At 48.0% G+C, this 23,560-nt stretch overlaps 1 protein-coding gene across 3 annotated transcripts in view; it reads left to right on the top strand.

Moving 5' to 3' along the window:
* The window catches only part of CALN1 (calneuron 1), a 131,337-nt gene that overhangs the window by 53,978 nt on the left and 53,799 nt on the right, over positions 1-23,560 (top strand). For all 3 annotated transcript variants that reach the window (XR_005102222.1, XM_037375130.1, XM_037375129.1), the window contains exons 3-4: positions 433-576; positions 14,585-14,697. Coding sequence is in view for 2 of the 3 variants with exons in the window: in XM_037375130.1 (XP_037231027.1) it covers positions 433-576; positions 14,585-14,697 (257 nt within the window). In the remaining variant the exon portion in view is untranslated. The remainder of the gene's footprint in view (positions 1-432; positions 577-14,584; positions 14,698-23,560) is intronic.

Below are 23,560 nucleotides of genomic sequence, written 5' to 3'. Positions count from 1 at the left end.
TTGGAGAAGGGCTGCTGGGGAAGCCCCTGGGGCTGACGTTTGATGCGGAGCCGTATGCAGGGAGACTTTCCTGTAGATCAGGATGGTTCACCCACAGCAGCCCAGGGAGGATGCTGCAGAAAGGAACAGAGTTCAGTGTGTAGTGAATAAATAATTTTGCAACGATACTTAGCACAGAAAATCAGCAGCATGAGTGTGGATGTCATTGTATGTACCTAACTGCATACGGAGGTGTGCATGCATGACTGCGCACGCACAAGTACTCACATGTGTATGAATGTATCATGATTGCACTGACTTGAAATGATCAAATATGCATCGTTAGCATTAAAAAAGGCAATATATGCTTCTTCTGTGTGCCATATGTGCAGATACATTGACCAGGGAGTCCTCCACCATAACAACTCCTCTCTTTTTCCCTCTCATTTACAGAAATCCGTGAAGCTTTCCGGGTGCTCGACAGGGATGGGAATGGCTTTATATCCAAGCAGGAGCTGGGCATGGCAATGCGGTCCTTGGGATACATGCCCAGTGAGGTGGAGCTGGCAATTATCATGCAACGCCTTGACATGGATGGTAAGTCCTTACAGTTGGTTCTTCTCTGTTACTGGTGGAAGGGGGCTTTCCCAGTGCATTGCAGCCCATGTTTTTGCCTCAAATAATTTATGGTCACTGAGAAGGTCTGGAAAGGAAACCATGGAATCTTGCCTTTCAGCACAGCAAGGAAAGGGCAGACAACAGTGAGCTGTCAACCTCCTCTAGATAAACTTGTTTCTCAGGTGACCCATGCAAGGGATATGGAGCATCTTTTATTTGGCCAACTGGTACAGCTGGGGGAAGACAGATCAGCTCTTGCAACCTTTCTCTGCAAGGTTGCAAACAGCCTTTTGCAAGACTGTTGTAACCTTTCTCTTCGCATTCCTGGGCAGCACCTGGCCCAGTGATGCTGGGAGATGACCTGAGCACCCAACAAAGCAGAGCTGCCTGGTCCTGTGGCCTCACTGCTCCTTGCAAGTAAAAGATGCTCCAGATGGGAGATGTGCTGTGTTGTGATGAAGTTTTGATGTTTTTTGAAGAAGTTTAGAAGGGTGGAATAATTTTGAGCAAAGTCCTGCTGTGAGAGCTCATCAAACAATTACTAAAAGGTAATAAAAGAAACAGAACCCACCATTAATGGTAAGAGAAATGCAGCATCAGGATGCTGGAGCCAGAGAAGACTGTTTAACTGCTGCAAAGCTACAATCAGAGCTGATCACAATGAGCGGGTTGTCTTTACAATGTCCTTGGTCAGAGCAGGAAGGGAGACTTTCCCGATGCCTGAAATGCACAGGGAAGCTGTGGTGCAGATCCAACCTTCTTCCACCCTTCTGCAGGCAGCTGCAGCAGGGTGGAAACACTGTGCAAAGTTAGATGAAATCATGCCAAACCAGAGGGCTGGATGCAGCCCTGGTCTGAAGCAGAATGCTTGGCAAGCCAGTGTGAGGCCAGCATCCTTGGGGAGATGCAGAGCTGAGAGCAGAGACCAGGGGGGATGGTGAAGCCCCCTTACCTCCCTGGGATATCCGAGCCACATGCCCCCCTGAGATGCACAGTACAGCTGCATTCAGCAGGCCAGGGGAAGTGGGGAAGAGGCTGTCAGCCTGCTCGAGGGTGCTCAACACCTCCATTAGACAGGGAGACAGCGTAGTGGAAAACCTGGCAGAGAGAGAAGATCAGTTGTTGAAATGATCTCATTCCTAAAAGAAACGAAAAGAAAAAAAATATCCGTCACTTTGAAAAGCATTTTCTCCAAAAATTATTGTTTGCACCTTGTTATGTTCTGCTGGCCTTTCCTAGCAGACCAGGTGATTTCTCTTTAGGTTTTGCAAAAGCCAGACTCAGCATTGTGCCAATTCATAGGGTCTTTTACTGAAACTCTGCACTTTTTTGGAAAAAGAGTGCTGTGGACTTGGCTTCCAGTTTTGATTCATCTCCAGTTATTCCCTGACTCTTGGTCTCACAGACGCGAGACTTTGGCACCCTTTCGTATACACTCCTAGTGCGCAGGGACCTGTAATCGGAGAGGTGGAGTTAAAATGTAGAGTAATGGGCTGCAGATGGAAGGTGTTAAATTCCTGTTTGAAACTTTTCAGAAAGCTCAATGTGTTCTCCGGAGAGATGAGAGGTGATCTTCCATCTCTTCCATCTCAACAGTTCCAACAGCTCCAAAGATATAGTCTGGTTGTACTGGGTGTTTTTATTGTTCTCATGTCTCAGCTGTTGTTGCAGTATTTTGAGCAGAGGGTATGGGGTCTGGACACAAGGCTGTGCTATATGAAGGTCAAATGGGCCATACATTAAAAAACAGATGGGGTAATGGGAAATTCCTTAGGCACTGAGCAAACAGAGGAATATTATGTGAAAGATTTGCCTTGCCTGCAAATTGAATTAATGCTATATGGCTTGAATTAATGATAAATGGATTATGGCTACTTTTTCTCCGATGGATTGTCTTAATCTTTTTCTGGGCTTTAACTTGAAATATATAGTGAGAACCAGCAATAGCTTCCTCCTTCCTCTCCCACTGGGCATGGGCATCATTTGGTAGCAGAGCTTGAACCCAGTGAGCTCCCGGGGATGTCCCCTGCGCTCCCAGGCACAGATTTACCCTCCTTCCCACATACTCCTGTGCAGGGTTGCCGAGTTTTTCCAAGGCTTTGGCTCAGCAGCAGGTGGGTGGGAGGCTCGGCTAGATGAAAGGTCACGTTCAAGGAGGGGTCCCCATGGTCAGGGAAGCCGGGGGGGAGGTGGTAATCCTCCTGCGCATCTCCTGGCACCTGACATGAATTATGATGTGACAGTGAGTAGCGTAGCGTTCCTCCACACAAGGCTGCTGCCGGTGTCTGCTAATAATGAGCTAATACAATTGGCCGTGGTTTATATTTAATCTGAACCAGCCTGAACAGACCTAGTGCAAACATCCAGTTTTCATCAGAAATTACATTGGGTGTGCATTCGTGTTGCAGGACGGCAGAGTAGCCCTATCTGCCATGGCTTGTTTAACTGGGCTTCAAATAATGAACGACTGGAGCTGGATGGTTTTGATTGCAAACCCTGTTTTCTGTAGGGATACAGAGGGAGGCTCAGCCCTGTCTAGGTCAGACTGAGGAGACATTCGTGCTTCAGGAGCAGGATTGCTAGGTTGGACAAAATATGCTTTAAGAGGAGCATGTGCAATGTATGCTAGAGTGGTTTAGTGGCTGAGCAAAAGCTGTAATGACAAGAGCATTTCACACCTGTATGTCACCTTCTGCCACAAAGGATCTCACTGAGCTCAGTGAATAACGCAGGGATGAACCCCAGAGATGCCCAAGGACAGTTTCTGGAGCTGTGGTGAGACACTGGTCAGCAGCACACAGGGAGCCCCCAAATCAGAGCAGAAATAAGGGCGCATTTCATAATTCAGTACATTTGAAGGCAAAATGTATTTAGTTAGAAAATGCAGCTTGAACTTCAGTGAAAATGGCAATTGCACAGGTTGGATTTTACCCAAGAATTCTTCACAGGTGTCATATCGCTGTTAATGCCTCCATGGCTCTTGAGTGCTACCATCAGCCTTCCTTCACTGGCGACATGCCAGCAGCCCTGGCATTGGCAGGGTGGGAATGAGTGCAGCAGGTGTGTTTGCCCACAGAGAATGTTCTGGGGTGATGCTGAGAATGCTCAAGAGCTTCCAAATGTCCTCCAGGGCTTGGAGCAGCAGGAGGGGACTCCTGCCTGTTGGGATCACAAGGATGCAGGTTGTCCCATCCGTGAAACCCATGGCACATGGAGAGGCTTGAATTACTTATCTGCTGGGATTTGGTGCCATGGCACAGCAAAGCTGCTGCAGGGCTGGGGAAGAGGGAGAGAAGTTTAGCCAAGGAACAGTAAAAGGGGACCCCAGGATGGCTTGGGCTTGACAAACAGAGCAAGATGTATTTTCCTGTGTACAGGCAAATGCAAACTCACAGCAAATCCTATATTAAGAAGCATCAAAAAACAGCTTTCCATCCCCGGAGATGACTGCCAAATCTTCCCAAGAGGCTGACCGCATAGCTGCAGATTGACTTGGCTTTTTTTACCCCAACAGCTGAGGCAAGTTTAGGCCAGGAGATGTTTTGTGCCCATGCTGGGACAGGGGATGAGTAGTGGGACCTGGCGGTGGCACATGGGAAGCCCTCAGCCTTGGCCATGCCTTGTCCTGAGGACACACCACAGCCCTGCGAAGGACCACATCCCAGCGACATTTGGCTCCTTAGCATGGCTTTACTCAATGCACTTATTTCTAGTGAATATCTAATTCTTGCCAGTCCTCACTGAAGGAAGGTGAGCATCAGAGGCTGGAGTATCCACTGCATTTCCTACAAATGCCTTCTCAACCTTTTCCTCTAAGTCTTTTTGATGTTCTGCAAGGCGTGCTTCACGCAGGTGAAAAGGAACACAGCTACCATGGGGGGAAATATCACAGTTGGCATAAAGACTGAATTAGGGAGAAAAATGAAAATCTACTTGAAATATTTCATGGTCTCGAGAGAAATCTTATACATCATCAGAAACACCCTTTTATGAACTCCTGGAAGATGCTATGGCATTGCTGTGATAGGGGAGATGAAAGCACAAAGTAAAAGAGAAGGAGAAGGGATCTTCTGTGCAAAAATGCATCTTTTGGGGAAGGGAGGTGAGGAGGGGTGGTTCTGTCACATGTCAGAGAATGAGATTCACGTTAGGCCAAAGGTTTGCTTACATCTTGATAGAAGTGGTGCGTGACTGTATGCCAGCAGAAGGTTGTTCAGTATAACTGGGCATCTGTCCAGTGTGCTGTGCCTTATAGGGACATACTGTTTGCTTTTGGTCTGGAGATAGAGGTCAACTCTTACCCTTAATTTATACCCTTGATTTACTTTATTCTTAGACATAGGTATTGCATAAACATAAACACTGCAGACTATGAGAGCTGCGTACATTTCTGCCTGCAATCTGGAGAATGACCTGAAATGTTCTGCCAGTATGTGGAAAGTAAAATATTTTATATATTTATGTACTGGAAAAGAAATTATTTGTAAATTCTTCCAATTGGCAGTAATGTTAATAAAAATGCAGAGAAATGGCACATTAAATGTGTTGCCTTATCTGGGATGCCTACTTTTTAAGCAGACTTTCGCAATAAAATAGATTAATGTGTGACTTAAGTGTCAAACTGTTTCGTTATAACGTAAGACACTTTTATCTGAGGAATAAAATAAGCACTCAGTGTACTAATTAGAGGAGCGGCTGGTTTCCAGTACCCTGGAAAAATAACTTCAGGCTAACACAAGAGGGGAAAAAACCACCAATGTGTCAAATTGTTTATTATAGTACAAATAGGAAATACTTTGACCAAGTGAAAGATAAGCTGGTTTCATCAGCAGACAAGTGAGCTACCTGTTACCTTTTATCACATTAATGTGGTGCATCTGCAGTAGTAGCGAAAATACAGCTATGACATCCTTATGAGCAATAAAAAACAGGGGAAAGAAATCCCAATTTAAAATTCTGCTTATTCCCAAGTGGCTTTGCAGGGCAGCAGGGAACTGAAGGCAGGGGGGGAGGGGGGGAGAGACAGTAAGCTATTCACGGTGAGCCTGGCAAAAAAAGATTTTGGTGATATGCAGCTCTCCCAGGTGGCCCTTCCAAGGTTCATCCAGTTGCAATTCTGCAGGTTTATTGTCTTACGCTTGATCTGCAGAAGTTGTGCTGCTCAGGTGCTGCCCCATACAGCAAGGCATCCACACACTCGCCGTGATCCCCTTTGCAAGGGCAATAAACAACAGGGACGCAGCGGCGTGGCGTCAGGCGATGGTGTCAGTACACTGTCTCCCTACCAGCCAGTTCTTCAGCCGCTGTGGCTGTCGGATCAGGGTTTTACGTGGACGATGCTTTAGTTTGCTTGCACTTGCTTCCCCACGTGAGGGAAGGGAAACCAGAGGTGGGTGCTCCGCTGGCTGGAGCACATACGCTGTGTCACAGGGATGGCAGTGACCGAAGGAGCTGGCCTGGGAGAGCTGGAGAGAGAATAAATCTCTTCTAAAAATTAAGTGCTGAGCTTTCCCCTGTGGCCTGCAGAAGGTGAGTTCCTTGCTCTTTTAGATGTTGCATGGCTAAATGTTTGCTTCTGTCCCGACCAGTCTGTGCTGCTGCCCTGTGTGGGACAACAGTGGCATTCACAAGCTGAAAACATTTTCTCCCTTTTTTTTGTCTCTCCCTTTCCTTTGGTGTCACGTGTGTGTCCCTGTTCCCTTTACTGCCATGGGTAATTCCTTGTGTTTCAACGTAAACTTGTGTAAAATAGCCCAGGCTGCAGGAGGCAAGCCAGCAACAGATTCTGTGTTTAAAATGCGAAGTTAATAGGAAAAGCACGGACAGGTTGTTGCAGACTTTGGGTTTGTCCTCTGTACTCAGAGGCCTCTGACTTTTACGTGTGAGAAATGATTTAGAAACATTTCAGCGTGGTTGTCTTTTAAAGTGCGTTGCTGAGCTGAGAAGCTTGGTCAGTGAGATGGATTTGATGAGACTTGTCTTTATTTATAGAGGCCACTTTCTTCGTGTCTGCTTTGATTTGTAAAATGGAGATTATCATATTATGTGCTCTCACTGCAAAGAATGAAGAGTAATTATTGTTGCTGGTGAAGCTAGTCAGATTTGCAGCTCAGTACCAGGAAGAGGTTCATAACTGATATCAAATTCTGTCTTCAGTGCCGTGCCTGGATGGCTACGTGCAGCCGTGTTGATTAGACGGGACAAGAAGTGCAATTGCAGTTCCCTCCCTGCAGCCTGTCCACCCCGTGCTCCAACAGGGCAGAGTCCTCTGCAGAACACAGCACGCGACCTGTGATCCGTCTCATGCAGGCATGCCTTGTAATTTCTTTGCATCCTTGTTTAATTTTATTTTTTCCTTAAAATGCAATATTCCTGGTATTCTGATTTTGGTTTCACAGAATGCATATGCCACAGGCAGCACATCTATCCCTCTGTTTTAATGAGCCTGTGACTCTCTGGTTGTCTCAAAGTTGTGCCAAACTGTCTGATGGCTGCCACATGCACGCAGAGCTCTCCTGCTATTCCTGGGGAGCAAAAATAATTAAAGTCCTGGTTAGTCGGGACATGATTTTCCTCTTCTTGATCCATTTCACAAAGGGATCGACTGGTGGCAACTTGCAAGATGTGAGGGTTCTGTGAAGACCTACAAAATGAGCCCTGTTGTTTTTAGGTGCCAGGTGCCTTTGCAGAGGGAGATGATCCCAGGGGATGCAGGTTGGAGGGGATGGGGGGGGGGGGGGCTTGCAGTGGCCACGCTGGAGGGATACCACGCTCCGCTCCGCAGGCTCTGCACTGCCCTGCCTGCAGGACAGCTGGTCCCAGGGACGGTGACAGGGGCATCCTGCAGCTTCCCAGGGCAGGAGTGAAGCCAGCACACTGCTTGGCAGGTGTCTGATGGATTTTTTGTTTGTTTGTTTTACTGCAGTCGCTGTTTTTGTTGGACTTGTCTTCTAGCCAAGCGCTAGCAGCATACTGCTTGTTCTAGTGCTTGTGGTGGAGCACGGGACATGCCACGCCGGGCGCCGCAGAGGCAGAGCCCCCGGTCCTCTTCAATCACTGTCTCGCATGTCAGCTCCTGGACAGGCTCCCCCTGGGCAAACATGGGCACTTAATAGATTTTTTTAATTATTTTTTTTTTTTTTAATAGGGAAGCAAACAAGTCCTCTGCAGCCATTTCCTCTTCCTTGCAAGATGAGCCAAAGGCTGTCAAAATGAGTAACTCTCAAGGTCCTTTTCTCGGTGTCGGATGGATACACCTCCAGCTCTGTCTTTCTGGGCTCCGAGCCTTTCAGACCCCATGGAAATTTCCTCCTCCAGGATCATGTGTCTGTACAATTTGCTAATCTTTTATGTGTAGCTGTCATTGAGCCAGAGCAGCCAGCTCCGCACAGCCGCTCCTAAAACTGCAGAACATGGGGGTGCCCCTAAGGGACAGGCTGGGCTCCAGTGGAGATGTTTCACCCTTTCCTTCAGCTCCAGTGAAGTTTTTCCTCTAAATCTCTAAAGCTGTGGGATGTGTGGCAGAGCTGGTGAACAGTAGAAGAGTAGCTGATGGGTATGTCCCCACTTGTTCCCAAGGAGCAAGAGAAATGAGAAATTAAATTTTTTGCATATATGCCTTGTTAGGGAATATCAGAGAAGTTCTGCAGATGGCTCTGGGGCAGAAACTCCCAAAGGAATGAAACAGGAGTCTTTGGAAATAGAAGATGCTTATTGTCACCCTTCTCCACCCTGGGGACTGGTTGCACGTTCTGTGCCTGTGCATCACCATGTAGGCAGGTTGGGGAGGTCTGGCACCCAGCTCTGCTGGCAGCCTCCTTTCTGGTAACCTTTGGGAAGGGGATGCTCTGTGCCTCAGTTTCCCCACTGCAAAACAGCTGTGTCAGCATTGCAGTGGAGCATTATCTCTTCATTTCAGCCAATTTCATGGATGTCTGTGATTAAAACTGTTCTCAAAGTTGAAAGTTTTATGAAAGACTTTCCCTAGCTGTCGTTGAAGTTATGGATTGAAGCTGTAATTAGGCAGAATGTCTCTGGGTCGTGCTGGGGAAAGAGTGAGGCTGGCAATCAGGCTGTTCTCCTCTGACCTTAAAATCTCTAAAAACTGAAATACTCGTCTGGGAAATATCTGTGGCTGGAGCTTTTCTGTGCACATCCCCTGCTTCACTTCAAGACACAACAGCAACAGCCTGCACCAGACTGTATTATTACTGCACAGGTTACTTTATGGGCACAATGACACAGACTGGGACAGAGTCATTGCAGCTAGCTATTAAGAGAATAAAAATAAACAGAAGTGTTGTGTGCGCCTGGGACCCAAGCTGCAAAAGACTAGCTCATTAACTTTAAATATATCACCTAGCTGCACTCTGGAGGTCAAACTCGAGGAAAAAAAAGCATGAATACTTAGCAGTCTACACACAGCAGCTCCTTGTCTCTGTTTAAATGTGTGCCTCATTTTAGTGCCATGACAAGAAACTTTTAAGGAGGAGGGGGAACCCGATTATCCTGAGACTGGCCCGGGAAAAGGGTTATTTAGGAAGCAGTCAGGCCGGATTAGCCAGGTGCCTAGCTTAAAGCACAAGGCTCTGGAAACCAGGTGTAAGTCTCTGTTCTGCCCTTGGGTGTAGGCGATACAATCCATGCACGTTTTCCCCCTCTCTTTTCCTCTCCTGCTCTGTCTTTCTCCAGCCCAATGAATATTTAATTACATCCTCCAAGGGAGCTGCTCCAGTGGGAGACTTTTGGACAGACAGCGGTCGACTGAAGGCTGAGGGTCAGGGCTCTCCCATGGGATGGAGGGTGAGATGCGTTCACACTGCTGCTCCTCTGAGCATTTAATTATTTCTTCAAAGGAGAAGAGCTCTGACAGGAGACTTTGCAAGAGCCCACACACAGCCAGCTATTACCTGAGACATGGGGATTTGCCATCCCAGCTCAGCCCGATCCCCCTCTCCTCTTCCAGATGCTGTGTGGGTTGGGGGTGGTCTGCTGCACTCTCCCTGCCTGGCATCCAACCTGGGCAAACCACTGACAGTGGATCTTGTGGGGTGAGGGCAAATGTACCAGCAGAAAGGCAGGATGGGGCTCAGGCTGGGTGTAAGAGTGCAGCTGGAGGTATCTCGTGCTGCGGTTGCAATCCTTGGTGCCCTGACAAGGTGACTGCAGAGCTCTGCCTGCCCTCAAACGCTTGCATCTTTCCTGCTTAATATCCTCCAGCAAATACAGCCTTCCCTTCTCCCCTTTAGTAAAGTCAAGGGGGCTGAGGGAAGATGAAATCCTTGGGCTGGAGATGAAAGCCCATCAGCCTAGAGAGAGGGCTGTGATTTTCTGTGCTCAGCTCTTATACACCAGTGCAGCACCGCACCTCCAGCAAGAGCGACTTGATAGCAGTTAGAAGCTTCTTTGGCCCGGGGATCTGGGAGCAGAGTCCCAATATGAATGAATTGGTGGTGCTGAAGGCAAATAGCTTAGAGAGAAAATCCCCCTTCAAAAGTGCTGGAGGCTCCTTTGGTTCCCCCCAACATGCATGTCCAACCCAGGGTTTGCTCCCTGGGAGTGCAGTGGTGGTTCTACAGTCTATACGCTGAGTCATTAGTGCTTTTCCTTTTTCTACATCCCTTTGGTTTATTTAGAAGACCTAATGGACATTTTTCAGAGGTGCAGACACCCCTTCCTTGGGGCAGTCAGGTCCCAAGCAAATTTCCTTGGGCTGCAGTGTATGGGAGAGCTGGAAAGAGCTTGGTTTCTCAGGTCCACGCTACTCTTAGCTGCTGCTCCGTCATCTTGGTGTGCAGATGGTAGCCATGATGTGGGGCCCAACAATTCCCTGCTGTAGCTCTGTGGAGCTGAATGGTGGCAGCCAAACCGAGCTCACAGCATGGCAAACTGATGCTGGGGGTCTTCAATGTGAAATGACCCCCAAGGTCTTTCTTCCCTCAGTGAGTGAACAGTGTGTGTGTTGACTTTGACGGGTCCAGGACCCCTTTGCTGGCTGTGCATGGTCTTTGGACACTGAAAAGCTTGCCAGAGGTCCCAAAGATGTTGCTGGGTGCCCTCAGCATCCTCTTTCTGTGATGGAGCAATGAGCCAGGCTCACACAATCGCTCCGGGTCTGTTGACAGTGCATCTACTTGCCATTCCTTTTTATTATCACATTTGCCTGGGTTTCGTCAGAACTGAGAGAGTGTCTTGCAAGGAGCAAACCTTTGTGGGTATCTGGAAGCACTTAGCACCCAGCCAATGCTAACAGACTAGTAATGATAAGCAGATCTGATCTGACTCTGATGATGTGGCCAGCAATGTTCTGAGTCATAGTTTTAGTCATGCGAGGTTCAGCCACATGATTGCTAACCCCCTTCTGACTCCTTGACATTAATGCCAGGATTGAGAGGAAAAATTATGGGGGACAAAAATGTTAGGGCATAACCGTAAGTAAATAAATGTTTCAGGTCGTTTAAAACCAGGGGTTAAGCTCAGCTCTGGTGTTTTGTTAAGATCACCCACAGAAGCAGTGACCGTCCCTTGGCTGATAGGTGGTCACTTGGGGATGGGGTGTCATCTGGGCTGCATCCTGCCTGGAGCCCCTCTGGCCCTCACCCACCTGCAGGTCTTCCCCTGCCCCAGCTGACCTGCACCACCATGCCTCGAGGTTTCCCTGACCTCCCAGTTTGTAAATAAGCTATTGCAATGTGTGAGTGCCTTCACCAGTCAGGGACTGGTGGGTCGAGTTTGTTGGATTAATAAACCCCATTTGCATTTGTAACTGGTGGGAGCCGGGAGAGGAGAACCACTGTGATCATTGCTGGTCAGGGAGCACAGCCCGCTCCATCCTGGCTGTAGCTTTTCGCCTGCTTGTGCCCCGTCTGCCCTTAGGAGGTTGTTTTCCTTCAGTGTGTTGAGTTCTTGCTGAAGCAGTTAAAGTGAGCTTGGAGGCAGAAGGTGGGGGCAGGATGTGAACACTGCACACATTATAAATTGGCCTAGGGAGATGGCGAGGGACTGGGGGCTGTGATGGCTGCTGACAGCGGTGTGTTCAGGGCTTGCTGGATGGCTCATGGGAAGGAGCAAGGAAGGTGAGAGCAGTGTAGACAGCACGCATGCTCCAGCATGCACCCCTTCCTCCCATCCCTTAAACCCAACTACAATTCATTTCTGAATACGCCGCACGTTGCTTGCTCTGAACATGAACCACTGTCAGGCGAGGAGCACATCTGCAGGCACAGCGGAGCCGAAGCCGGGGACGAGTGCGGTGTTTGCCTCCAGTGCAGCTCCTCAAACAGATGCTTGATGTGTGCATCGCACGTCAGCTTGTAGCACTGTGTACGTGACTGTGGCGGGGAGGAGGAGGCGGAGGAAGGCATCTTTTGACTGTACGCAACACAAATCTCAAGCCAAGTGCTCCCAGGACCTGATGGGTGGCCTGGGTGCTTGTAGATCCTACAGGCGATGTGGCTGTTGGGCACTGCCTGGTTACACCCTGGCTGTGGAGAGCAAGCCCATGCACGTTCACCCTGCCACCATGCAGAATTGCACTGGGTGCATCTTGGAGCCTCTGTATTGTTTTTTATAATATTCCTCTCCTGGGTGTTGAATACTGTAAAAGGAGTTTTCAGCCAAAACTCTGAGTTCTCTTTCCTGATATTATGATGCTGCAGTCTCCTGAGATCCTGATGGCAGGAAGGTTTGTTTTCTGCAGCTTAAAATGAATGTTAAAAGGGATATTTCTATCAGCAAAATGTTTTGGGGTCTTGTTTCCTTGCTAGTTAACAGTTTTAATTGAAAAAGCAGTCAATAAGGGGATAATGCATTTTGTAATGGCATTTTTCTTCTGAGGTTGTGGAAAATGCTATAATTATGCAGATAATTAAACCCTGTGAAGTTAGTTATGATCCCTGGCAAAGGCACAAGGAAGTCATGAGCCAGGGTTTGCCCAGAGTCTTGTTCTGAGTCAGACACAGAGCCCAGGAGTCCTGGCACCCTCTTTCTCATGAGTCATGTGTCTCTCGTACGTCCTGCATCTCCTCTGTGGATGAAATGACATTGTAGAAATCAGATTGAATAACTCAATATTTTGGGGTTGCGTATGGATAGACCAAATATATGCATGGGTAGGTGCTAGAACCTCTTTAAAATGCAAATTGTTTTCTTGCTAATCTGGCTAATTTCTTTAACCCTATTTGCATCATCGTGCATGGTTTTGTTCCTGCCTTTCCCTTGAAGTGATGTACCACAATGCAGATCGCCCCGAATCCACTGTCACCTTGCATTACCTTCCCCAACATGATCCAGCGTGCTGTGACTGATACAATCTGACTTGATGTCATAAACTGATGCCTCCCGTGGGGGAGAAGAAACACATTTTCTTGTAGCCCATAAATGTTTCACAAAAATGGCTTTGCAAGTGATGGGGTGCCCACCCCTTTCCTTTTCTGCTTAATAAGCTGTCCCAGAAATGAGCTCCGTTCTGCAAGTGCTCAGCCCACTCCAGCCCTGCAAAGCCTTTCAGCATGTGCTGAGCCCTGACGGTGTCAGCAACTTTAGCAGCTGGATGGGGTCTTCTTGCACGTTACAGGATCAAAGCTACTACGGATCCCTGCTGGGTTCCCTTTCAGAGCCCCTGTCACTGGCTCACCCCTAGGATATTCACTCTTGTCTCCCTGAAATTATGAGCAGAGCGTAGTGAATAGAGATCACTGTTCTGGCAAACAAGCGTTTTGACTCTGCTTATTTTCACATTGTGTTTCTGTGAAGATAAGGACATGGAGAGATTTCAATCATTGGTGCATATGCTTAGATCAAGCATATGAAATATAATAAAAAGGACAGATAGCAGCAGCATGCAGTGCATGTGGTAAAGCTGTCACGCGGGGCTGCTGCAGGTACTGCAGTCAATAGTGACAGTTTAATAGTAGCCCTTGCATTGATCTGCTTTAGTCTGATGGTTTTAGACACTTCTTATACCTAATAATTTAGCAACAGCAACTACATGGAGCGGTGGATGCAGTCAGTTCCAACTGAATTTGAATGAAAAACAACCAAAAGCTCTTAACAGTTGCTGATTCTGTTTCCAGACGTGAGGGAGGGCTAATATATCCATCCACCCATATCAATTGGCCTAGTAACATGTTGAAGGGTATGTCTATGGACTGGCAGATGAAGGAGAGGCGTATAGACATTGAAATACTCTGTTCAGAGAAGCAGGTATTTTTAAGATCCTCCAACAGGCACGAGTTTCCTTTTTTTGCCATTTTCATTAAGCATCACAGAAGTTCTCTGAGGGAAAAGTAGCATTTGATACAATGCTCAGATAGACTTCAAACAGCCATGTGCCTCATTTACAAAACATACAATATACTGCAGGGGCTGGGGACTGTGTAGGCTCGGTTCATTAGTGGCAGGAGCAGTCTCCTCTTCCTGCTAATGGCACTGAAGCTGTGTCTCCACTGCCTGCTCTGCATGCTGAGCACACAGGGCTTATAAGAGATGGATGCTGATGGAAAGCTGAGATGAAATGCCTTGTGGATTCGCAATGGTCTGGCTCTTCCCTCTGCGTGTACTCCCTTCCTCTTGAGGATGGGGTTGGCCCTGTAAAAGCTTTGCAGAGACCTGGCTGTTTGGCAGCTCTGTGGAGAGGAAGAGCCCTGGCCGTGCTAATGGCTGCTGTCCTCCTGCCAAAACTGTTTTGGTGTTTTTTTTTTTTTTTCTGAGAAGTGACTTGCCTACAAACTCTCCAGGGTTGGAGGATGACCAGTTCATCTCTATTTGTGCATCTCCTGGTCCTGTCTTTTGGGGGTGGGTATGCCACAACATGGGCCATTTTTTGGGATAACAAGAAACCTGGGTCTGTAGGCACCGTGAAGTTGATGGAGGAGGTGTCACAGGGCATGTATGTGTCCACGATGTGCAGCAGATCCAGAGCAGCACGTTGGACACTGGCACCAAGTGGTACTTCCGTGAAAACATTGATCTTTTTCTTTCATTCCAGGGGATGGCCAGGTTGATTTTGATGAATTTATGACTATTCTGGGACCTAAGCTGGTATCATCGGAAGGCAGAGATGGCTTTCTGGGAAATACAATAGACAGCATATTCTGGCAGGTAAGTGGTCGTTTTTTCAAATGCAACTTTAGCCAGCTGTCAATAGCTTCTAGAACTGATTTGTTGAGGAGCACAAGATGTTTTGCTAAGCGTGAATGTTCATGTAAAGGCTACTGGGGCCCATCTTGCTGAGTACTGTCTTACGACCATCGCGTGTTGCTGGAGGGACCTGCTATCAGCTAAACACTGTGCAGGATGAAGGGAAAGCACTTAGTGTGGATGAAATGCAGCCGACCACAGCAAAGCACCCAGCTATTTGTGCAACATGTATGGGAGAATTTTGGAATTCAGTTTTGGAAGAGAAAAACATTTTTCTCGATGAGCCTGTTGATTTAGGAACATTGAACCTGTCTGGCTGCTTTCAGAAATGTGCCGCTGTTCAAAGTCCCTTGGCTGTGGCAGAGATGCTCCAAGCAGAGCGAGGTATGCCGTGCAAGTCACATCTGATCGGTGCTTCTGCCGCTAATGCAGGTCTGAGGCTGAGGGTAATCATGTTGTGCCAGTGCAAGTTTTACCCCAGGTGTTGCCCTGGGGGGGGTTGGTTTCAGGCATCAGAGGGGAGGCAGGTCTGGCAGCAGGAGCTGCCTTACATCTGCTGTGCAATGTGACTTTAAACAGCATTAGACCTTCCTGAAAAAGCAAGGACAGTCCAGGCTGTTACAGCGGGGACTGAAACTCTCCCCAAACACAGTGCTGCACATTTCTTGCCAATGGATTACAGGAGTGGCTTCCTGTGAGATTACTGCTCATTTCATTGATCATCCAACAGCCTTTGCTTGCTAATAAACTTTAGCTGTTACCAAGTTTATGTGAATCAAAAGAGTCAAACCTGGATATAAGTGTTTCTGTCTTCTTTTACTACCCTCCAGCACTGTCCAGGCTGAATTGGGTGGAGCTTTGTAAAAGTCTTTTAAAAACTTGTTCCTGGCTTCCTGGCATGTGACAGAAATAGCCCTGGAAAGCTCCGTCTGGATTCTAGTATTTGGTCATCAAAGCAAGAGTTTGGCATTGGTGGAGCCACAGTGGGCTGTAACATAAACGGGGGGATGCGAGAGCTAAATGCACACCATGAAGGGCGGGACTGTGAGAGTCACAAATGTTTTATTGCCTCCACTGCACCTTGCCAGCTGCATCCCAACACAAGAGCAACGGGGAGAGGAGGAAGCACTGTCCCCTTGCACTGAGCTGCTGGTGCCTGTCCTGGTTTCAGCTGGGATGCAGTTACTTTCCTGCTTAGTAGTGGGAGCAGTGCTGTGTTTTGGATTTAGTATGAAAATAACATTGCAAAAACACTGATGGTTTTGGTTGTTGCTGGGTGATGTTCACACCAAGTCCAGGACTTCACAGTTTCTCAGGCCCTGCCAGCCAGAGGCTGGAGGGGCAGAAGAAATCGGGAGGGGACACAGCCAGGACAGCTGACCCGAATTAGCCAAAGGGCTATCCCATCCCATGGGACGTCATGCTCAGTATATAAACTGGGGGGAGTTGGTCGGGGGCTGCCAATTGCTGTTGGGTGACTGGCTGGGCATCAGTCGGCGGGTGGTGAGCATCACTTGGAGGTTTTTTTACCCTTTGGGTTTTGTTCCTCTCTCCTTCTCTCTCCTCTTCATTACAATAGTTGTTGTTGGTTTTATTTTTATTACTATATATTGGTTTATTTCAATTACTAAATTGTTCTTATCTCAGCCCACAAGTTTTACCTTTTTGCTGATTCTCCTCCCCATCCTGCTGGGGTGGGAACGAGCAAGCGGCTGCGTGGTACTGAGCTGCCAGCTGGGGTTAAACCACAGCAGTGCCTTCCAGACCCCTGGCAAGACTGGCCTCACCAGAGCCGTTCAAGAAGCAAAAACAGTCTTTGGGAAAATGAAGTTCATGAGCTGAGCTGTTTGAAGGGGAAGCAGAGAAGCCTGGAGCCCTCCCTAAAATTCAGCTCACAGGTTAACCTGCTGCCATTTAGTGACCCTCCAGCCCATGTAAATGCCTGCAGTGGCTTTGCTCAGAGGAAGCAAGGAATGGAGGACCTGTGCTCTGGTTTTAGAGCAGCAGGACTCCTGGGCTCGGCTTTCACCTTGCTCTTTCATGCAGGAGGGACCATGGCGCTTGTGCCCTCCAGGCTGCAGTAGGATGAGTAACAGGAGTGCAGAGACTTCAGGTACCTGGCCCTACCGTGGGAAGGGACAGCCGTGGGGGCTGTCTGCAGACAGCAAAGCTTTGACTGAATTGCACAAGTGCTCCAGAGGCTCGGAAAAAAATGTTTGTGGTTTTCTACTTGTAAGGGTAAAAGAACATCTCTACACAGCACTTTCCTGGATTTCAAAGCCCTTAAAAAGAAGGCTTTGTCTCACATTTCATTTCTTCTGGGGTAGGAGAGTTCACGAAGAATACAATAATTTTGCTGCTTATTCCCAAAGAAATGGCAAGGAAAAAAATCACATGGGGACATGTCATTCAGGGAACAGGTTCCCGTTGCCCATTCCTACCTGGTTTTACCCAAGCTGATTGCTGGGCTATAAATCACCTTGTCTTTAAGAAAAGCATTTATCTACCTGCATTATCCCCAGCAGGATTACATCTGATTCGAAACAAAGCCCTTTTCAGAATCAGGGCTTGGCTGTTTCCCATATCCCCTTGATGTGCAGTTTTCACATTTGCTGGAAAGGAACAGCGGGGAGAGAGGGGTGAGTCTGGGTTTCTGATAGAGCACTTGACCCCTGCAATCATCTCCAAAGAACAGTTTTAAGGAGGGGATAGTGCCCACAAGGACTGGTGACAAGGGGAGCGAGGGTGGAACAAGAAGGGACAACTTGCCTTGGTGTCAGCTGGCCAGGTGGTGCTACCATGAAACCTCACCCCAAAGCTGCAGGCAGCAAAAGACGTCTTGAAGAGGATCTTATATCCGTCCCAAGGGGGGAGAAAATTCATGTTGGCATCCAGAACATGCCTTCCCCTCTTCCATCCAAACAGCTTCCCTCCAACTGTCACGATTTTGGCTCTCAGAGTATTTCTGCCAAGGGTCCAGCTTTCTATACCGTGGCACTTCTGTGCAGACTCTGTTCCAAACACGCCTTAATAGCGCTTTAAATAATGCAATGACAGAGTTAAATAATAAACAGCAGCAGAAGGAGAGAGGATTTCAAAGGAACAGGCGAGGGCCTGGAGATGCATTTGCAGATGAAGCTGGGAGTGAGTTGGTGGGATACAGGAAGGCGGTTCCAGATGGCAAAAGCTGCAGAGGGGAAGGATCTTACAACAGTGGTGGGGCTGCAGGAGGTGGGGAGGGGGTAGAAGCAGTGGAAGAATAGGGAGGAGAGAGAGGGATCATTCATGGAAGAGGCAGGCTTGAAATAATAGGGAAAGCATGCATCCCTCCTGTCGCATGTGTTGCCTAAAGAGCAATGGTCAGCCTGAGAGAAGCAGGATTTGGCCAAGACCTGAGCGTTGGCAGTTTGAAGAGACATGGAGGGTCTCAGATACATTTTTCCTCCTTGATTTCCCACACGGGCTTTAAATTGACTCATACTGGTGTGTGTTTAAGATGGCTGACTCTTGCTTTCTCAGGTAGCAGTGATCAGTTCTGCTCCAGTTAGAATGGCTCTCCGTGGTCCCTCAACTGGGTCGGGAGGTATTTACGGGGAGGGAAAAATCATCCCTGCAAATACTATTTCAGGCTAAGCCCGTATAGACCATTGATATCAGGAAAGCTGAGAAGGGTGGACTCTCCTGCATCTCCGAGAAAGTCCATCTTTCCCTGGTGAGATGCCGCGTGCACCAGGCACTGCTCTGAGGAGAACAGCCCCGGGTGCCTCTGGCTCTGTTTCCAGGCGGTTTTCTCATCCTTGTGCCAACTGCGTGCAAATGGAAGTGACGTGTGCCCATGCACAGACATCTGAAACTGTCTTAAATGTTTAAGACAGCCTGAATTTTTTTTTTATTAAATACACAGCTGCCTGGTAACCATTAGCCAGTCCTCAGTGTGCAGGATCACAGTCAGGAGGAGTCTGAAGGCTGGAAGCACCCTGTGAAGCCCCATTCTCCCCAGTTTGGGGCAGAACCGCCGTGGCAAGCGTGCAGCAATGATGCAGGCATCCCCTTTGGCTGCTTCTGTAGGGTCTGCATTTATCCAAAACAAAATGAGAAGAGCATAGATGCGATTTTCAGAGTACCTCTTGAATGCTGTTCTGAAAGCCGGTGGGAGGAGATGAGCCTGGCCCTGCACAGGGGTGTTTGACTTCCCATGGTCTCTTGCAGGGTGTCTCGCCCCTTCCCTTTCCATCTTTTTCCTTCTGTATTTTTTAGAGTGGCCACCCATCACTCACCTTCCCATGCCCACCTTCTCTGAGCTGCTCCTGCTGGTCCTTGCACTTACTGTCCTAAAGCTGGTTTTCTTTAGTGTGTCCAGCAGAGTTTTTGCAGTGGTGCGGTGGCTGCTTCATGATCAGAGAGATGCTATCTGATCAGTTTTCAGGCATGAGAATTTGTTTTTCCAGAGCTTAGGGGATATGAGTCTGGTTCCAGTTACGCGACGAGGGCTGTGTTTTGTACAAGTGAGTTTTGAGGCATTTCCAAGGCATGGCCATTCAGGTCTGTAAAGCGATTTAGATCAAGTGCGTTACAGAAAAGACAAATATTGCTACCAGTAAATATTAGCTCTTTTTTTTTGGCAAACAGACTCCAAATCTGTCCATTGTGCCTAGCCACTGTGAGCCAAAGAGAGGGATGAAAAGAGAGGGGAGAAACTGGAATTTCGTATTCAGTTACAGTTTGTGTCCAGATTGTTTCTAAGTGCAAAGACCCTCAGCTGTAAATGTTAAATAGTTTGCACAGGACACAGTGTAGAGGATCTCCAGGGTCTAGGGGTAGGCAACAGGAACAGAAGTAATGATAATCTTGGATTATAGGCTTTTAATTAAAATAAGCTTCTCTGTCTTGGCTAAAATGCTTTTTGAAGTCAGAACAAGCCTGAATGCTTAAGCAACAGGAGTGCATCTGCATCAGATGCAGAATAAATTCTGTACCCAGCAGCACTGATGAGATTATTTTGAAAAGTCAATACTTTCCATGGTGATCATTTGAGAGGCAAAGTGCTGCCTGCTATTTTTTTCCTTCTCTCTTTACTGTGTGCACATGGAAGCTGCAGGGAACATCATTTCAGCCAGCGCTAATGCATTGCCTGTGCAAGGGTATCTGGAAGCTTTGTCTTGCATGAGGGGACGGCACTGTATCATCTGCTCAGACATGGTGCCCATTCATCGCATTAGGTATCGCCCAGTATAATTCACTGGTGTTTGGGAGGAGGCTGGTTGGTTTGGGATAAATAAGGCTGCTTTGCAGGAGTGGGAAGACCAGAATACCAACGTGGTACTTTGGGCTGTGGAGGTGCTGCTCAGAGATCTCATTTTTCTGCTGTAGAGATGTCTTTCGGTTTTTGGGGGGACAGCCAGAGAACTGGGGAGGCAGGTCCCACAAACGCCACAGGTCAGCAGCTGCTCATGTTTTCTGGCTTGGGAAAAGCTTTTAGTTTCTCCAGACTTCCACATACCTTTGCTAGGGGGAGGAATACATTGGGATTTATGATCTTTGGGGGGTGAGTGGGTACAATCAAAGCTAGATCCCGCAGCACCCCTGGGCAGGGAAGGAGGGATAGCAGGAGCAGGCCAGAGGCAGCAGCAACCCCTGTGCTCCCGCACCAGCAAGCACGGCAGCACGCACCAAAGGGCATTTTCTTACCCGGATGCAGGAAAAACAGACCAAGGTTCACATCCAGCTGTATGGTATTGCTTCTGGCACTGGCTGGGGAGGGGGATCAGGGGGTAAAGGGGGGCTCAAAGATGGCTGTGGACATGGGAGAGTGCAGGGACATGGCTGGGATGGGACACGGTGGTTTTGTCATCCCAGCACGGCTGCTGAAGCTTTAATGATTTGCTGTGCAAAACTGCCCATCCATAAGCTTGTTTGCAGTTGTCACTGCAAATGCAACAGCGTCCCGGGGGAGAGATCTGGGCTCTCGTGATCTGGTCAATCAATTAGTGCTTTAATAGAGTGAAATGAAGGGGAAAATGTGTGGGAACCTCGGTGGCACAGAGCAGGGTACGGAGAAGCCATGGCAGGCAATGGTGTTGGAGGGAAGGCAGCGGATGAGGGGCCGTGTTGGAGCTGCGCTGCCTCCAGCAGCACTTGGCTCTCTACAAGGACAATTTTGCTTAGAGAGGGATTTTTCTTTATGAAGTCCAGTAGATAAACCTAATGCAATTTCTCCCTGCATGTGAGTTTTCTCCCCTTGTCCCTGCAGAGGAGTTAATTTGATGATGGCAAATTAGCCTTGCTTGAGTTGCAGAGAAAACGTTTGTGTCTCCGTGTGCAATTTCACATGGTAACAGATCCAACTACCCCCCACCACTGCGGACCGCGGCATTGCTGGAATAGCAGCCTGCCTCTCGCAGTGGGGCTGGCATGGGGTGTACATGGCCTCCCCTCCTCACCGTCCTCCTCCTCGGCTAGTGCAGCCCCTCTGTGCAGGAGTAGGATACGGCTAAACCACGGGACAGGCCATTTTACATGTTGCATCACAATTTTGTGATGGTAGTGAGCTGCCCTGCTGCAAATAGCTCTTGATTTTAGGATTTCAGCAGCTGCTGTTTCAGCTTTTCAAAGAACCTTCTCAGATCAACTTCTATGGAGGAGGAGTTTTGCGGTTCAGGGTACCACCTGATGCTCAGGGCCGGTGTGGCTCCCAGCAGGGCAGGTTTTGCAGCTTGGCTGTAGTTTAAACTACAGTAAATTTAGACTGTAGTAAACATGTAGTTTAAAGTGGGTGAGGAACTGCTGCTTGGAAAGAAAGCTGAGATTCAGGGTGGAAGGTATGTGCACCCTTAGTGCCCGTGTAAGTGGTCTCCCTCTTGGTGACTGCTTTGGGGTTTAAGTCAGGAAATGTGCAGCTGAAAATTTGGGTGCCAGAACCTGATGGATGTGGTCAAGGACGGGCAGCTGGGGCTGTACCATTGCACCACACACCTCCCTGCACCCACCCACCGAACAAAACCCTCCACCCCACAGCAGTGTTTTCAGTGTTAGCAACATCAAGGGTGCCTACATTTTGGTTGTTGAACCTGAAATATCTTAAAGGGATTTCCACAGAAAAGAAGTTCTGTACTTCTTAAAGATCTACACTTTCTCGGGTTTCCAAGCTGGATACTACCAAACTGAAGGACTGGGTGAAAACCTTGGCATTGCTTCTCCCACAGAAACCACTGAAATTTGGTCTGGGAGCCAAGGCAGACACCTTTCCTGTGGCAGCTAATACTGAGCTCTGCTCTGCTGGAGTCATAAAGTTCACCCAGTGCACCATTAGCGCCAGTGTCCTGACCATGTTTCTAATTTCAGAAATTAAATGTGTCCTGCAATATCTGTTCCTACTTTTTGGATTTGATGTGTGGTTTCCTTGTATCCAGATTTAAAATGTTATGAGAATTTCCATTGCAAGGATGCAGATGATTGTGTTGCGGTGATGAGCAGGGTGACTCCGGCCACGTAGCTGGTACAGACAGTGTGCAATTCATCTCAGCTAACCCGGCATACTGCTTGGACTCCCTTTAGAGTTAATAGAAAGAAAGAGCCACTTCTAGGGCGCAATTCAAGGGATCTGCTTTAGGCATCAACCTCAGGAACAGATGCATCATGCTTCAAACGTGCCATTTTTTCTCCATTTGGTATAGAAAAGTGGCTTAGATCAAGATGTGTGCACCGGGGACAGCTAAATGCTCTCTGACGAGTCCCACCAAGGGTTTCAAGTACCTTTTTGATTTATGTCCAGGAAGCCAGCTCTGCTGGTGCTGAGGCTGTTATCAGTGCAATGAGAAGAGTTCTGGTTGCCTTTTTAAACCTTCTTCCATTGACAAAGACGTTCTCACTGTGTGCTGCACTCCGTGGTTAGTGTTGCAACACAGTGAAAGCTGGACACTTGCAGGTGATGAATCCATCGGCAAGAGACTTCTCTTTGTTTGTGGTCTGCACAACCAGCACAGAAGCGCTGTCACAGCTGCTGATGTAGATGTGGAGAGGCTCGTGGTCCAGATCGTGGTGGTAAGGACAGCAAGACTGTCACATCCCTGCAAGCCCTTTGCAGTGTGTGGATTTGGCAGCAGGCAGGAGTGAGCAATTGTGTTTGGGTGGCCTCACTTTTATCTATTTCTATGAAGGGACATTTTCATCAGTACACAGTTTTTGCTGTAACAAAATCATTTATCTCAAGTCACCGGGATCAAATTTATATAGCTCGATACTGGAGACACTGGAAATGGCAAAGGTTTGAAAGCAGTTGTGAACTAAAGCAGGACTGGTACCAATAGCAGGAGAAAAAACAAGACTACATTGTTCAACTGTTTTTTACCTTCAGTCAGCTTACTTATACATTTAGCCTTCAGAAATGCACTACAGCTGTGGTTCAAAGTCCGTTTAAAACAGAGAGTTTATATGAAGAGGCATCCTGCCTGCTGAATGACAGTGTACGACTGCCCTGGCAGGTGGTGATTTGGCTTTGTGCACTCTCTGGAGCACTCACATACAGATCATTCATCCAACCTTTACGGTACAGAGGTTATTTTTTCTGTACCAGCTTATATATAAACTCAGTCTGCAGCTCCATGTGTCATTGGGGTTTTTTTGCCCCTGCCTGATGAGTGATATAGGAACTGCACTGCGGTTTTCACAGTGATTTGCTTAGAAATGTAAGCAGCAGCGCGTAGGAAAGGTAAATGTGTTTGGTCATTATCTGATGTGTACCTGGGTACCAGGAACGTGGGCTGGGGAGAGAGTTTCTTGCTTTTTGTGGACTCCTTGCTGAGGGGGTTCAGATTCCCCAGCATCT

This window comes from Falco rusticolus, chromosome 1 (assembly GCF_015220075.1).
Source record: "Falco rusticolus isolate bFalRus1 chromosome 1, bFalRus1.pri, whole genome shotgun sequence".
Taxonomy (NCBI): domain Eukaryota; kingdom Metazoa; phylum Chordata; class Aves; order Falconiformes; family Falconidae; genus Falco; species Falco rusticolus.
The sequence above is the reverse complement of the archived record's forward strand: the minus strand, read 5'-3'. Positions and strand labels throughout refer to the sequence as shown.